The 17210-nt window shown below is 34.7% G+C and overlaps 1 protein-coding gene across 4 annotated transcripts in view; it reads right to left on the minus strand.

Annotated features, from left to right (window-relative positions):
- Positions 1–1202: 1202 nt before the first annotated feature.
- Positions 1203–17210, minus strand: part of NUDCD1 (NudC domain containing 1) — an 88722-nt gene continuing 72714 nt past the window's right edge. For 3 of the 4 annotated variants that reach the window (XM_072774254.1, XM_072774252.1, XM_072774253.1), the window contains 2 exons: positions 4368–4527; positions 1503–1833 (listed from right to left, as the gene is read on the minus strand). In XM_072774254.1, coding sequence (XP_072630355.1) covers positions 1541–1833; positions 4368–4527 — 453 coding nt within the window. In that variant the 3' untranslated portion in view covers positions 1503–1540. Of the gene's footprint in view, positions 1406–1502; positions 1834–4367; positions 4528–17210 lie in introns of those variants that run through there. The other variant, XM_072774251.1, reaches the window with a different exon arrangement.

Consider the following 17210-nt stretch of genomic DNA (forward strand, 5'->3'; position numbering starts at 1 on the left):
ATCTTCTTAGAAGTATTGGCCATCCTTATTTTTCTATGACTTGGCTGTTAATATTCTTTGTCTGCTTCTATACTGTATACTTTCTTTGTTTTTTTATTTTGTTTATTATGTTTTGAGATTCTAGATTTTAACTCTCATCTATCATGCATTGACAAATATCCCCCCTGAGTCTGCTGTTTTTCTTTTACCACTGTTAACAGAATCAGGCCATAAAGATATTTTACATTTTGTAATTTACTAATCTTTTACATTTTTTATTTCTGCTTCTTCAGAAGTCTTCTCAATCTTGAGATTATACACATTTTCTTCTAGTAAGTAAATAAAAAATGTATATCTATTTACTGATCCAATGATACCATCTCACTAATTACTACTTCATAAATATCTTAATATCTGATTGGTTACCTATTATCTTAGCTGTTTTTGCTCATTAAACTGGTATATAAAGTGAACGATTTTCCAGGTAAATGCAAACCAAAAAAATCCAAGGAAATAATGAGAAACTAAAATTCATGACACAAAATATTTAATGTATAAACAGGATTTTCTTTTTTAACTGTAGAAGGTTAAGGAGAACTACAAGGATAAATCATAATTTGTGTGTGACAGACTGTTACATTAATGGCTCCAAAGAATTATAGCTTCTGTTATCTGTGTTCCTGTGCAGTTCTCTTTCACACTGACTCTATACTTGGCCATATAATTTGCTTTTTTTCCATGAAGAAGAGCAAAATGATGGAAACACAGGCTCGATAAGTTCTTATATACTAAGGCTTGCTTTCCTGCAGTGTTTTTTCTATCACAGGAATAAGACAAATCTAGCTTGCTGGAGAATGAGATGCCACAAAGAAAGAACAGAGATGGCCAAATCAGTGAATTTCAAATATCTTTGTTTTAAATCACTGAGTTCTGAGGTGGTTTGTTGTTTAGCAATGAATATGAGCTACACTTTGTGGAATCTTATCATTTCTCTTTGTCTATGTCTGAAGAAGAACAAATGGACAAAAATTTAAAAATTGGAAAAAATTAATTTCAAAAAAATCTTAGTCTTTCAGCAACCTTTAACAATACTGGACCTGCTGTACTTCTCTTGGATTCCCCCTTTTCCTCAGCAATGTAGTATTTACAAGAATCAACATTTTAATTGTTATCTAAAAATTCTATAGGTACAGAATGAGGGAAAACTATTAATGAACAAGGCATACATGATAAATATTTTTATTTTTAAACACTGAATTGTACACCTTTCATATAAAAGATGAAATTCCACAGCCTGTTTTTTTAAAAAAATTATACTTACTAAGACTTTCTTTACATTTTTTACAGAAGCCAGTTTTCTCTAAATTTGCAGCTTTGTTCCATAGCTTTTACAGAATCATAATCTCTTGAATATACTTCCAATATCCTTTAAAAAATAAAAAATTCATACAAGATAATTTTATTTAACATAGTAAAACTTAACAGGCTATAGTATGACTACCAGCCTTCTGGCTACCACTGAATACTTTTTCAGTATAGAGAAGCCAATATATTGGAGTAATCAATTCTCTGTGTTTACTTTTATTAAAAAGAGGTTTTTGGTAGTGAGAACAAATAATCTCTCATTTGTTGCTTGAAAGCCTAAAATAGGATCATTGGTTTCTAGGCTTGCTACTTGCTGCTTAGCAACCTGCCCTACTTGCCTGCCTTCCTTTCTGTTGTAAAGTACAGTGGACATGGGAGTAGGCTGACGGTAGATGAATACTCGACGAAGGCACTCACACAAGGCTGCATAGGAGTAATTGGGAGCACAGGCAAAAAACTTTTTGTCTCTCTTTGATGCTTGGACGTAGCCTGCCAAGAAATGAACAAATAAAACTCATATATTAAAAAGAAGAAAAATGTGCTTAAACATTTAGTATTTAATAATCTATACTACAGATTAAAATGCCTCAATAAAATATACACCATAAATATTCAACAGTGGTTGAATTCTGAACCATTAATGATTAACCACAATCAATTTCTCCAACTGGTGCAAATATAGCTTTAATTTCTAAGGAACAAAATAGATAGGGATTTTTATCTCTTTAAGAAAAACACAACATAGTTCCTTATTATTTCTATGAACAAAACACTAAAAATCTAAAATCAAAAGACCTGAAAACATGTCAAACTATCCTTAAATGCCAATTTAATAATCAGTTAAGCATCAGAGTCTTGATTTCAGCTCAGGTCATGATTTCAGGGTTGTGAAATGGGCTGAGTGACTATCTCCTGCTGGGTATGGAGCCTGCTTGAGACTCTCTCTCTCTCAAATAAATAAATATATTTTTTAAGGTTTTATTTATTCATGAGAGGGACAGAAAGAGAGGCAGAGACACAGGCAGAGGGAGAAGCAGGCTCCCTATCGGGAGCCCAATATGGGACTTGATCCCAGAACTCTGGGATCACGCCCTGAGCCAAAGGCAGATGCTCAACCACTGAGCGACTCAGGTGTCCCATAAACAAATCTTTAAAAAAAATAATTAAGCTCATTAATCAGAGATGTAGCATCAGAGAATCTTTTTTTATCAAATAAGTGGAAAAATATTTATAGAATACTGCTGTAAAGTTATTTCAGGAGTGTGTCCATAATATAGGCCTTGAACCTGAAAATGCTAGTATGACAATGGATGCTCTTATTATTTATAATGTTAGTGGTATTTTTATACACCAACAATGTAACAGGATTTTGTTGTACTTCAGCTTCCAGAAGTAGGACCTTGAGATTATAAGATGGAATGAAAATTCAAGTATCTGATTTTAAAAACTCAATTAGGACATCCCTTGAAAACTAATTAGGCTCTGAAAAAAACTTGTCTTTTAAAAAATCTTTACAGGTTAAAAGGGTGTTTGTGTTCTGAAATACAAATTAGGACTTTCAGATTGGGACATGGTTACTGAATGTCCTAACACGTAAGGTAAAAAATAGAACACTAATGTAAATTGAGATTCACCAAGTAATGAGCAAAGGAACAACTGAGCACAGAAGGAGGAATACTATTTTTTAAGATTTTATTTATTTGAGAGAGAGTTTGTGTGTACAGGTAGGGGGAAGGGCAGAGGGAGAGAATCTCAAGCAGACATTGCACTGAGTCCCACATGGGACTCAATCCCATGACCTTTAGACCATGACCTAAGCCAAAATCAAGAGTTAGATGCTTAACCAACTGAACCACCCAGGCATTCTTCAATGATGGTTTTTAATATTCAGCAGGATCTGAGGAGGAAAAGTGAAGAGGATATAGATACCTATTTGAGTATTTTAGAATCAGCTCTAATTCTAAACTAACCTCGAGAAAATTAATAATGTATATAGTATCTCAAGACTACATCTAATGTAACGTTAATTTAACTTAGACTCAAGCACAGAATTCTGTAACAGATTTAGGGATACAAATGAATAATCTGAGCATATGAAAATTATGTGATAGTACTTTCTTTACTGAAAAAAGATTCAGAATTAAATGCAAATTATAGTACAGAGGCTAGAAATTATGTGTTTAAATTTTTCAACAAAACTTTGTATTTCACATCATAAAAATCCACTTGGAGTCTAAATTAACCAGTTTAAGCGGCCTATATTATTAACTATAAAGGATAATTGACAAATCTCCTCTATAATTAGGGTTGTATTCCGAATGTAGAATTTTACTTCCTGTTGCCAGTTTAAAATAATTACTCAATAAAGCAATAACTGTGCCTAATTTATATAAAAAACTTTTCCCACACAATACTAATATATCTAGACATAAAACCAATTATTGCATGAGTCTATAATTATGTATCTTAAAAATTTTCAAGACTTAGTTTTAAAACCATTTCCCTTTTATCCTACAGAATAAATTTGATTTCTGCTTACCACCATTTCCCTAAGTGTTTTCATTACAATGGCTCTCTTTGACATGACAGTTCCATGAAAGATGTCTCCTCATGAGCATTATCTTAGAGCAATTCTATTATGTTTTTGAAGATTACTCTGAAGAAACCTGAATACAAGTTCCATGTAGGGTACTATCAAACCCACTGTTCATGTTCTAATACAGTATAGCTTACTTGGAATAAACAAATGACTGATTAGAATGACTCCAGTGGTTAGATAACCACTTTGATTTCTATTGTGTTGATCTTGTGTACAAGCATAAAAACAGATTAATCCTACTGTTCCAAAAGTACTAACATTCACCAGCCATAGTAAAAGCAACGAAATTATAGCACAAATCAATTCAAATATAATTAGGACAGCTCAAATTAAAAAGAAAAAGAAAAAAAGAAATGAATTTAAAATAAATGACCATGATTTTTGACATAATAGAAAACGCGCCTGCAAAGAGCTTGCTTTATACCTAAAGCATTGAAAGTTGCAATGTGTTCCCACATATCATCTTGTTTGCTGGAGTGTGGTTGCCAGAGTAGGGCATCAACATCATGACGCAAACAGAAACAGGGCATTTCTTTAGGGTCCACTATGACAGAGAAAAGGTACTGGTTGCTTCCAAGATTCACCTAAAATAAAAAGAGACAGCAAATTAATAATGATGATGCCAATAACTGACACACAGTGCTATGTCAGCAGCTCTTCTAAACTTTCTATATGCATAATCTGATTACTTCTTCAGAAATGTGCCTGGGAGAAATGTGCTAGCGTGATGTCCATTTCAAAGTTGAGGAATTCCAAGTTACTTACTGAAGGTCAGCCTGGTAATAATAAGTCATGGAGCTGAGATTTGAAACCCAGAATCTATGTTCTTAACCACTACACTATACTAATAACCTGGATTAAACATGATATTAAAGCACTAATTTATAGGCAGAATATTTTTAAACGGGAAAGTATTTTTAAACCACAGAATACAAATATGATGTTTACAAATGTAACTTGTAATAATAACTACCAAGAACAAAGATAGCTCCTAGGCTTTATAAGCATGTGCTTAAATGCCAGGCATGTAATAAATAATCTCAACAACCTACCATTTCCCTACAAGGCTATTATTATCTTCATTTAATAGATAAAAGAACATAGTTGGAAAGTTTGAGAACTTGTTTTAGGCTACAAAGAACAACCACAATGCTGGGATTAAAGCTCAAATCTGTTTGTTTATAAATTATTTACTTTGATGTACAATTTATAGTACCCATGTCAAGAATGTTTATTATGTTAATTTTTTTGCAATATTGATGACCAGAGGAATTCATTTTAATACAAAAACATCAAGTCGAGACTCATATTTGGATTCTACCTACAAGAATACTTCTTTTAATGAAAATAGGTTGAAATGATTCTTTAATGTTATCAGAGTTAAAAATGTCTAAATACCATATGAACAAAATCATAACAAATGTAGAAAATATAAAATATGCATAGTACTTGATAAATACTGAATTGTTCTCATGAGTTTCAAAGCAGCCTGGAGAATAAAAGTGTTGGGTTAAAGTGAGAGGTAGAGACCTGACCTGTATTCAATAGGAAAAACTGAAGTGACTCTCCAGCAAGAGGATTTGTTGGTATAACCGTACCAGCATAGGCTCCTGGTCACAGGAGAATCCTGTGACAGAGCAACCCAACTTCTGTTGCTCCAGCAATGCCTGAGGATAGGGCTTTTGTTTGTTCTTCACAGAAAGGAGAGAGGCTGGCAGACATTGTTCACAGATTATACCTGTGTATATATACTTACAAGGATGTTTACTGCAGCTTTGTTTATATAACAGTGAAACGTTTAAAATAAAATAAAACTGGTACATTTATTCTTGGAAAAAAAAATAGGCCCCTTATTCTGACTTAGATGTTCCTTCTCTTCCACTCTCACTTTATACATCTCTCTATTACAGTAGAATCAAAATACTATTAATTACAAAAGCAGCAATTTCACATGGTTTGCTTTGCTCCTGCTAATCATCGGCTAAATGAGGTTTGTTTTCAAAACCACCAACTGCCTGGCCTTTTATACTAAGATAGACCCAACACTGTTTCAGCTCTCTTCCCTGCATGTCCTTCTAATATGCTCATTTATTTACTTACCAAGGGCTTTCACAGAAGAAAAAAAATAACTGAAATACAGATTGAAAACATATTTTCGTAACAATGTGTTTACTTTTATGAGACAAGTGCCTTAAGAATGTACGGGGTATTAACAGTGAAAATGATGTACCACCGATCCTCGCATATATGAATGGACAACAGGGAGAGAATAGAGGGCCCTAAACCACCAAGTAAAAGGCTAACCACTGAGGGAGATCAACCATGAATAAGAAGATGGGGATGGAGATCCTGCGATGTACCCCTTAGTCCGACTTAGATGCTCCTTTTCTTCCACACCCACGTACTTTATACACAGCTCCATTACAGTGGACTCAACAACTCCTTTGTTGTCAATTTCAATAATCTTCATAGCATCTGAACCAGAATTAGATTCCATCTCAAGAAACCACTTTCTTTGCTTATGTCAAAGAAGCAACTGTTCATCAGTTCAAGTTTTATCATGAGATTGCAGCAATTCAGTCACATCTTCAGACTCCCCTTCTAATTCTAGTTCTCTTGGTATTTCCATATCTGCAGTTACTCCCTCTACTGAACTCTTGAGCCCCTCAAAATCATCAACAATTTCCAAACTCCTATTGATATTGGTATTTTGACCTCTTCTCAAAAATCATGAATGCTCTCACTGGCACCTTAAATGGTGAATTTGTTCAGGTCTTTAACTGATTTTGTTCAGATCCATCAGAAGAATCACTGTCTATGGAAGCCACAGCCTTATAAAATGTGTTTCTTAAATAAGACTTGAAAGTCAAAATTACTCCTTGATCCCTGGACTGCAGAATGGATGTTGTGTTGGCAAGCATGAAAACATTAACCTCATTGTACATCTCCATCAGAGCTCTTGGATGACCAGATGCATTATCAAACAGTAGTATTTTGAAACGAATCTTTTTCTTTTCTTTTTTTTTTTTTTTTTCGAATCTTTTTATTTTCTAAGCAGCAGGTCTTAACAGTGGGCTTAAAATATTTAGTAAACCATGTTGTTAGAAAAAATGCTGTCATCCAGCTCTGTTGTTCCATTTATATAGCAAAGGAAGGTAGATTAAGCACAATTTTTAAGGGCTCTAGAATTTACAGAATGATAAATGAGGACTGGCTTCAACTTAAAAACACCAGCTAAATTCACCTCCAAGAGCAACAAGCCTATCCTTTGTAGCTTTGATGCCAGGCACTGACCTATTTCTAGCTATCAAAGTCCTAGATGGCATCTTCTTCCAATAGAAAGCTGTTTTGTCTATTGAAAATCTGTTGTTGGGGCAGCCCGGGTGGCTCAGCGGTTTAGTGCTGCCTTCAGCCCAGGGCTGATCCTGGAGACCCAGGATCAAGTCCCATGTCCGGCTCCGTGCATAGAGCCTGCTTCTCCCTCTGCCTGTGTCTCTGCCTCTCTCTCTCTCTCTCTCTGTGTGTCTCATGAATAAATATATAAAATATTTTTTTAAAAAAATCTGTGTTTAAAAAAAAAGAAAAATCTGTGTTTACTGTAGCCACCATTATTATTTATCTTAGCCAGATCTTCTGGATAACTTGCTGCTGCTTCACCTTGCATTTTCATGTTATGGAGATGGCTTCTCTCCTCAAACCTCATGAATCAAGGTTGGCTACCTTCAAACTTTTCTTCTATAGCTCTGTACCTCTCTTAGCCTTCACAGAATTGAAGAGAGTTGGGGTCTTGATCTGGGTTTGTCTTTGGCTTCAGAGAATGTTGTGGCTGGTTTCATTTTCTATTTAGACCACTAAAACTCAATCTGTACCAGCTAAGGCTGTTTTGCTTTATCACTGGTGTGTTCACAAAGTAGCACTTTTAATTTCCTTCAATAACTTTTCCTTCACATTCACAACTTAGCTAACCATTTGGAGCAAGAGGCCTAGTTTTTGATTTTAAAGTGAGAGACATGTGATCTTTCCTTTCACTTTAATGCTTAGGAGCTACTGTAGGGTTATTAATTGGTAACTAACTTCATTATTATTGTCTTAGGAAATAGGGAGGGTTGGAGAGGAAGAGAGGGGAATGGCCAGGTTGGCAAAGCAGTTAGAATGTATACAACATTTATAGATTAAGTTTGTCATCTCATATGAGCAAAGTTTGTGGCACCCCCAAAAAACAATAGTTAACATCAAAGATCACTGATCACAGATGACCATAACAAATATAATATTTCAAACTTTTTTATTATTGAGAATTACCAAAATGTGACAAGGAGACACAGTGAACAAACGCTGTTGGAAAAATGGCACCCACAGAGTTGCTCAGCAGAGTTGCCACAAACTTTCAATTGTAAAAAAAGATGGCCAAATAACAAAAACACTGCATCTACAAAGCACAGTAAAATGAAGTATGCCTGTACTTTATGCCATACTTAAATAGCACCTTCTCTTCTGAGCAGTTTTCTCCAATATTAATAAAAAGAAATATGGCAATAATAATTTATACCTCTCCTACAGAACTTATCTCATTTCCTTTATATGGTCTTTGAGTGTGAGAACTGTGACTCTAGGTAGGATACTTAGCCCCTATTTTATTCTCCTGTAAATATGATGATAATAATAGTACTTATTTTGTAATTGTTATAATGAGTAAAATATATTTCAAGCACCTGCAGAGTGTTGGCATTTAGAAAGACCTTAGTAAATGCAAATATTCTTTATTACCATTCTAGGCATCTTCTATAGATTCTTCCTTAAATATTATTGGCATTGCAAATTAAACAAATGAGATGAGCAACATTAATGAGGAAAGCACAGCAACTCAGCAGTGATCTTCATAGAATCGTGTAGCACTTAAATAATTTTATGCCGAAGAATGTGTGAATAGTTATTACAAAGAAAACCTTTATGTTAATTATGTTGTTCAATTTAGACAAGTTTCTAGATTCTGGCACCATTTCAAAAATAAGAAAAATTCATTATCTGCTTGTCATTTTATTGTCAAATTCTATTTTATATATAGTTCTACCTGTATGCCCATCACTTTCAATTTTATACTTTACTATACTGCATGTTTCAGTAGTTTGCAGATCTGCCCAGGAAAAAGTGAACAAGGTATTCCTTTTTTTGTTTGTTTGTTTGTTTGTTTGTTTTAAAGATTTTATTTATTTATTCATGAGAGACAGAGAGAGCAGAGACATAGGCAGGCTCCCTGAGAGGAACTTGATGTGGGACTCGATCCAAGGACCCCAGGATCACAACCTGAGCCACCCAGGTGCCCCTGAACAAGTTATTCTTGAAATAAGATTGGGTGTTTTAAATATACTCAAAACCAAGTTTCTGTAAGTTTTAAAAACAAATTAAAATTCGTCTGATGATAGTAACTGCAAATAGTAATACACTGTGAGACAAAACATGCTTTAATGAGATAAACATTTTAGAATTTTTCTATGTATAGTAAGAGATTGTGTAATATTCATTTTATTTAGTAAAGTCCAGCCTTCCTTGTCTTCATTTTAAATCAAGTATTCCACATAGCTAAATAAACAAGATGACACACACACACACAAACACACGCCACCGAAAGATGTTTGATCCTTCTTGGGTTGCTGGTTACTGGCCATGATAGGAAAATAGGCTTTGGGCAGCCCTGGTGGCTTAACAGTTTAGCGCTGCCTTCAGCCCGAGGTGTGATCCTGGAGACCCGGGATTGAGTCCCATGTCGGGCTCCCTGCATGGAACCTGCTTCTCCCTCTGCCTGTGTTTGTGCACCCCCGCCTCTGTCTCTCATGAATAAATAAATAAAATCTTTAAAAAAAAAAAAAAAAAGGAAAACAGGCTTATAATTCTATTCCAAGGTTGCAAACTAAGTGGATAAAGGAACTGCATATAAACACTGATTTTAAGATAAAACCTAAACAATGTATGGTTTCGTTCTTCTTATAATAGTACTGGAATTTTGTGATAATTATTTATGCTTTTTACTACTTTTTCTTGCCTCACTTCATTAGGATGGATTTCTAGCATGATGCTGACTAGGAGTAGAGGGCAAACACCCTTGCCTGTTACCAATCTTAGAGGGGAAGCATTTGATCTTCTACCATAAAGTATAATGTTAACTCTAGGTTTCTCAGGGAGGTAGTTACCTTCAATTCCTAGTTTGGCAAGCATTTTTATCATAAATGGCATAAATGGGACTAAAATATTTTTCTTTCATTTGTTGATAATACTGAATGTCAATTTGAATGCTGAATCAGTATTGAGTTCTCAAGATAAACTTTACTTGGTCATGATGTATTATCCTTTTACTTACTACTGGATTTCATTGATAGTTTACTGAGAATTTCTGCATTTATATTCATGGACAATACTGGTTTTCCTCCCTCCCTCCCTTCCTCTTTCCTTTTTTATTTTGTCCTATCTTTGGCTGAGTACTGCAACCTCATAAAATAAGTTGAGATGTTCCTTTTTTTTTTTTTTTTTTTATTTCCTGGGACAGTCTGTAGAATAATGATACTATTTCTTTGTTTGGTAGAACAATGGTGAAGCTATCTAGGTTTGGAGTTTTGTTAGGTTTTTAACAATAAATTCAATCCTATTAACAGATATAGGACTACTGCAGTTATCTATTTCTTCTTGAGTGAACTGTGGTAATGCTTATCTTTCAAGGAATTTGTTTCACTTGAATTGTCAAAGATATGAAAATAAATAGAACTCATAATATTCCATTATTACACCTTAGTGTCTTTGGACCTTTCTGCACATTTTTATTCCTGGTTTGATAATTTGTGTTTTCTTTTTCCTTGGTTATCCTGCTAGAGATTTACCAAGATTAGTCTTTTCAAAGGATCAGCTTTTGGTTTCATTGCTTTTCTTTATTATTTTCAGTTCCACTGATTTCTGCTCTTACCTTTAAGAGCAGAATCTTTGCTTTAGATTTGGTTTGTTCTTCTTTCCCTAGTTTAAGGTGCAAGATTAAACTATTAGTATATTTTTTCTTTTCTAATATAACCTATAATGCTATAAAAATTCCCTCTAAGCATTGCTTTAGCTGCATCCCACATGGATTGTGCTTCATTTTCATTAAATACAAAATTTCCTAATTTCCTTTGTGAGGTTCAGTATGACTGATGGGTTATTAAAGAAATGTGTTAATTTCCAAATTATTTGGATGGGTTTTCCAGATTTTTCTGTTTTACTAATATCTACTTTAGTTGTTACGGTCAGAGAACAATCAGTTTATGATTATTTTTAAAATTTTTTAAATTACTTTTAAAACAATCAACAAAATTTGTTGATTATTTTGGTCTATTTTGGTGAATGTTTCATGTCTCTTCTGGGATCCCAATCAGATGTATGTTAGACTATTTAATATTTCCCCATATATCCTAACTGCTCAGTTTTTTTCTTTTTAATTCCCATCCCATACCCCACTTTGGCTTAGGTTCTACTAATTTTTTATAACCTATTTTCAAGGTCACTAATTCTTTTTCCAGATATATTGAATATACTGATAAATATGTTGAAGGCATTCTTTTTGCTGTGTTTTTTTTCCTAGAATTTTCATTTTGCTTAGTTTCTTTCTGCTATTATTCTGTATTTATTTATATATCCATGTAACCCATTTTCCCCACAAAACTCTTTAATGTCACACAGTTACATTAAGTTCCTTGTTTGGTAGTTCCAAAATACAGATCATTTGAGATTTGAGTCTTGTGACGTAGTCTGCCTTATCTCTTGTCAGTGGGATGTTTCTTTCTGGTGTGCCCCCCACCCCCCCTTTTAAGCTTTGTAATTTTTTTTTTAATTTTTATTTTTTTATTTATGATAGTCACAGAGAGAGAGAGAGAGAGAGAGAGGCAGAGACACAGGCAGAGGGAGAAGCAGGCTCCATGCACCGGGAGCCCGATGTGGGATTCGATCCCGGGTCTCCAGGATCGCACCCTGGGCCAAAGGCAGGCGCCAAACCGCTGCGCCACCCAGGGATCCCCAAGCTTTGTAATTTTTGATCGAATACTGGATGTGAAAGGCAGTAGAGACTGAGGTAAGTAGTATTTATGCCTAGGAATGGACACACTTCTGCTAGGTCATTAGTGTGGGTAGTTATGACAGAGTAGGGTGTGAAAAGGCTAGTCTAAACTTGAGTTCTGTTGTTGTTATAGTTACTCTCAGTGCAACCCTGGCTTCAAGTTCCCCTCGTGTTAACTGGTAGGGGCTGGTGGGGGCTGAGTTGATGGAGGATTTTCCTCAGCTCTATTTTACCTCCAGCTTTAGGCTTTCACTATATATCTATCTGCCTGTCAGAGTCTCTCTATGCTTTACCTTCTTTAGTGGTAGACTGCTGTTGTCAGTTACTCGCTGCTTCCTAGCCTCATGGCAGGGAGTTGAGGGGCTTCATACTCTTGGTTCAGCCTTAGTCCTGGGCCTTATATCCCTGAGTTTCAGGGTTTGGACCTTTTCAGTGATATTCTCCTTCCTCCAGTGGTAGGAAACTTCTAATAGGCCTCAGATGATCTGATTTCTCCCCTAGGCCTAGAGAGGTGTTTTCAAAAGTTATTTTTTCCCCCCTCAGCAGCAACAGGTCTTCTTCTGAGCCTTGAGATGCTAAGATTTGATGCTCTTCTTCCAGCAACTTAAGACTACTGTTACTTAAAATAATCCAGGAAAGATGTCATGCACTGCACTGAAGTACAGAGCAAGGGACATCCGGTTCTCAAGAGCTAAGCAGATTACCTGTTCATCAAAACTACATGCTATTTTCTAAACAATTTTCTACTTCTCCTTTAGACCTGACTTGCCAATGTATTTGTTTATAGAATGACCTTCTAGTTCTTCATGAGATCTGAAAGAGACTGTTTCTACGGCTCCCTATAATCTCCACTTATGTTTGCAACTAAATATCCATCTCAAGATAATTCCGGAGGTTTTCTGTTTCCTGCAAACTCTAAAAATCCACACAACATAATTTTGTCCAAAAGAAAAACAAATCAGAATTAAGATTACAATGAAATGTGATAATTAAAAATTACAATTAAAATTAAGGGCACTTTTGTATGATCTTATAAAAACAAAAAATATCAACATAAGAAAGAAAATGTCTGCAGAACAACAAAAACATTATCATACTTTGAAGCAGACAAAACAAGGGAAGTGAGACATTATCTATTATCTGGCATGGGCAATTACCTGTAAGAATCAATAATAAGATGTTCAAAGTTCCCTGAGTAGTAAGAACATATGCCACAATCTCAAAGTGACAGGTTGGTGTTCAAGAGCAAAATGGGACAGCAAATAAGAAAGAAGGATAAGAACAACTGTTTTGGGCCAACACTGACAAAGGAAGTAATACCCAGTAGTTTATTAGCAGTGGAAAGAACTGAAACAAACCATGAATAGCCAGAAAATAAAATTTTTAAATGGAGAAGGCTAAAGGTACTTATTAGCCATAGGGTTAAAGAGCCTTACTTACTTCAAATATCTCTGAGTATTACTATATACATATACAGCATGGTAATTTATGTTTACCCTGATGACATTCAACTATCAATAAAATGTTACTTTCTCTTCAAAATATTCTATAGAAGATGCTGGGCAAATAAGTTTTAGTAGGATTCCATTAAAAAAGAACTTTAAAGTTTTAACACTTAAATTAGAAGAATTAATTTATACTAGACAATTTACGTATTTGACAAACTTATTCTTTGCTACTGCCAAATTTAGGAAAAAATTCCTAAATCCATAAACCCTTTGGCAAATATAATTCCACATTTCTTCTATTTTCATATTTATTAAAGAAAAGATTGTATTTATCTTTGAAGTACTAGTAAGACTACAATACAATTAGAGTAAAATATTCTTTGGAGAAAACTTTGAAATGTATTTCAAGTAGTTAGTTGATAGACTTTTTCTTCTCTTTGTAGAACACTTAGCAAATAAAGACTTTTGAAGATTAATGTCCAAGTAAAGACATTTAAATAACCTCTAATCACTGCTATTACCAAATTAAATTGAAAATGAGTATTAAGAAAAAGGTTTTATCTGTTCAGAAACAAAATGTATTTTTGAGGCCAGACTGAAAAGTTAACGATATGGAACTTTAATTCCAAATTCTATTATTTAATTCCAAATCCAAACATTCTATACAGAGAACAAATTGCTAAAATTTACCCATTTCTCACTATGCGTTAAGTATTGCGTTGATCTGTATCTACAATTGTATAAGGGAAAGATATTCTTGTGTTTCTCCTTTACTCTCACAATACTATCAGAGTCAGAACATTTCTGACACCAGATGTGTGGGTTTTACCAGCAAGATGTCCTACAATTCAATTCTGCTTTGACACAATTTCCTTGGAGGGAGCATCAGATCCCACAGGCTAAAGCCTCAGTTCCACAAGACTCTCTCCCAAATCTTCACTTCAGATGCCAATCTCAAGACCCAAGTTGTCATTTGTACTTCTGATTGGCCACAAATCAGGGTTCTAAAAACCCTCTCATTGAGTTCCATAATTTACTAAGAGAGTTAACAAAACTCATATTTATTATAAAAAAATATGATAACAGATAAAAATGAACATCCAGATAAAAGAGATGCACAGTGCAATCTATATGAAGGTGCACAAAACTTTCATTCCCTCATCAGACATGCCATCTTTCTGAACACATGGTAAGGTGTTCAGCAACCCAGAAGCTCAATGAACACTGCATTTTGGGATTTTTATGAAAGTTTCATCACATAGGCATGATCAATCATTAACTCCGTCTCTAGTATCTCTCTTTTTCTTAAAGGATAGGAGGTGGGGCTGAAAAGTTCCAAGCTTCTAATCATGGTGTGGTCTTTCTGGTGAAAAGCCCACCAAGAGTTATCTCCTTAGAACAAAGGACATTCCTATAACCTACTAGGAGTTATTTGACCTAGGGTCAAATACCAAGGGATTAGTGGCTCTGTCAGGAACCTATATCAAAAGATCAGATATTACAAAAAAAAGATGCTCCTCTTGCTCTTATCATTTAGGAAATTACAAGGGTTTCAGGAACTCTGTGCTAGGAACTAGAGGCAGAGAACAATATATACTTATTTCTATTTTACAACTATTTTACAAGTACATTATTTAAACTTCACTACTTGAGAATTAGGAATATGATGCCATTTTATAGAAGGAACTCAAACCTAAGACATTAAGACATTTCAGTTAAGAAGCTAATAAACAGCAAGTGGGATTTTAGTTTGGGTAGGCTTCCAAATCCATATTCTTAATTACCATCACTGGATGCTCTCCAAAGCCCATTTTATAGTAACTATTCTTTGTTAATGTTAATAGAAGCCTAGTTGACATGTAATGCAGCATTAGTTTTAGGTGTATGACATAGTGATCCAACAATCATATACATTACAAAATGCTCACCACGGTAAGTATAGTTACCATAAATCAACAGTTGTTATAATATCACTGACTATATTCCCTATGCTATACTTTGATCCCTGTGATTTTTTTTATAACTCCAAGTATGTACTTTTTAATCCCCTTAACCTATTTTGTCTATCTTCTTACTCTCCTCCCCTCTGGCAACCACCAGTTCTCTGTATTTACGGGTCTGTTTTTGTCATTGTTCATTTGTTTTGTTTCAGAGATTCTACATATAAGTGAGATCATATATTTTTCTCTGACTTATTTCATTTACCATAATGCCATCAAACTGTTCCATGTTGTCACAAATGGCAAAATTCTCTTTTATGGCTAAAAAATATATTTTATGTATATACACTTTTTCTTTACCCATTAATGCACCAATGGACACATAATATTTCCCAATGTTGGTTTTTGGCTATCATCAATAATGCTAACATGAACAATGGAAGTTAGTGCTTTTATTGTTAGTGTTTTTTATTTCCTTTGAATAAATACCAAGAAGTGGAATTACTGGATCATGTGGTTATTTCTATTTCTAACTTTTTGAGGCAACTCCATGTTTTTCATAACAGTTGCACCAAAGTACATTTCCATCAAAAGCGCATGAGGGTTCCTTTTAATCTGTGTCTTCACCAACATTTGTTACTTCTTGTCTTTTTTGATACTAGCCATTCTTCCAGTGTGAGATGATGATTCACTGTGGTTTTGGTTTGTATTTCCCTGAAGATTAGTAATGTTGAATATATTTTCACAGGTATCTTGGTCACCTGTGTGTCTTCTTTGGAAAAATTCTATTCAGATCTTCTGCCCATTTTTTTTAAAGATTTTATTTATTATTTATTCATAGACAGAGAGAGAGAGAGAGAGAGAGAGAGAGGCAGAGACACAAGCAGAGGGAGAAGCAGGTTCCATGCCGGGAGCCCGATGCGGGACTCGATCCCAGGACTCCAGGATCACGCCCTGGGCCAAAGGCAGGCGCTAAACCGCAGAGCCACCCAGGGATCCCCCTTCTGCCCATTTTTAAAACAGATTTTTTTTTTTTTTTAGTTATAGGAGTTCTTTATGTATTTTGGATATTAATCCCTTATCGGATATATCATTCGTAATTCTCTTCTCCAACTCAGTAAGTGAATTTTCATTTTATTGATGAAATCTTTTGCCATGCAAAAAGATTATTAGTTTGTTGTAGTTCCAATTATTTATTTTTGCTATTGTTTCCCTTGCCTGAGGAAAGACAATGAGAAAAATATTGCTAAGGCTGAGGCATAAACTGTAATGCCTATGTGTTCTTTTGGGAGTTACATGGCTTCAGGTCTTATATTTAGGTTTTTTAATCCATTTTGAGGGTTTTTTTTGTATATGGTATAAAGAAGTGGTCTGGTTTCACTCTTTTACATGTAGATGTTCTTTTTTCCTAGGATGATTTATTGAATAAGCTATCTTTTCCCTATTGTACATTAAAAAAAAAAAGATTTATTATTAGAGTGGGGGGGGGAAGGGCAGAAAGAGAGGAGGAAGGAGAGGGAGAGATTCCCAAGGAGACTCCCTGCTGAGTACAGAGCCCTACACGGGGCTCAGTCCTATGACCTTATCATGATCTGAGTCAAAACAAGAGTTGGACCCTTAACGAACTGAGCTACCCAAGTGCCCCATCCCCATTGTATAGTCTTGCCTCCTTTGTCATGTATTAATTGACCATATCAGCATGGGTTTATTTCTAGGCTCTCTATTCTGTTTCACTAATTTATGCGTCTGTTTTTGTGCCAGTATTATACTGTTTTGATTACTGTGATTTGTAGTATGGTTTCAAATCT

Source organism: Canis lupus, chromosome 14 (genome assembly GCF_048164855.1).
Source record: "Canis lupus baileyi chromosome 14, mCanLup2.hap1, whole genome shotgun sequence".
In the NCBI taxonomy this organism is placed as follows: Eukaryota; Metazoa; Chordata; class Mammalia; order Carnivora; family Canidae; genus Canis; species Canis lupus.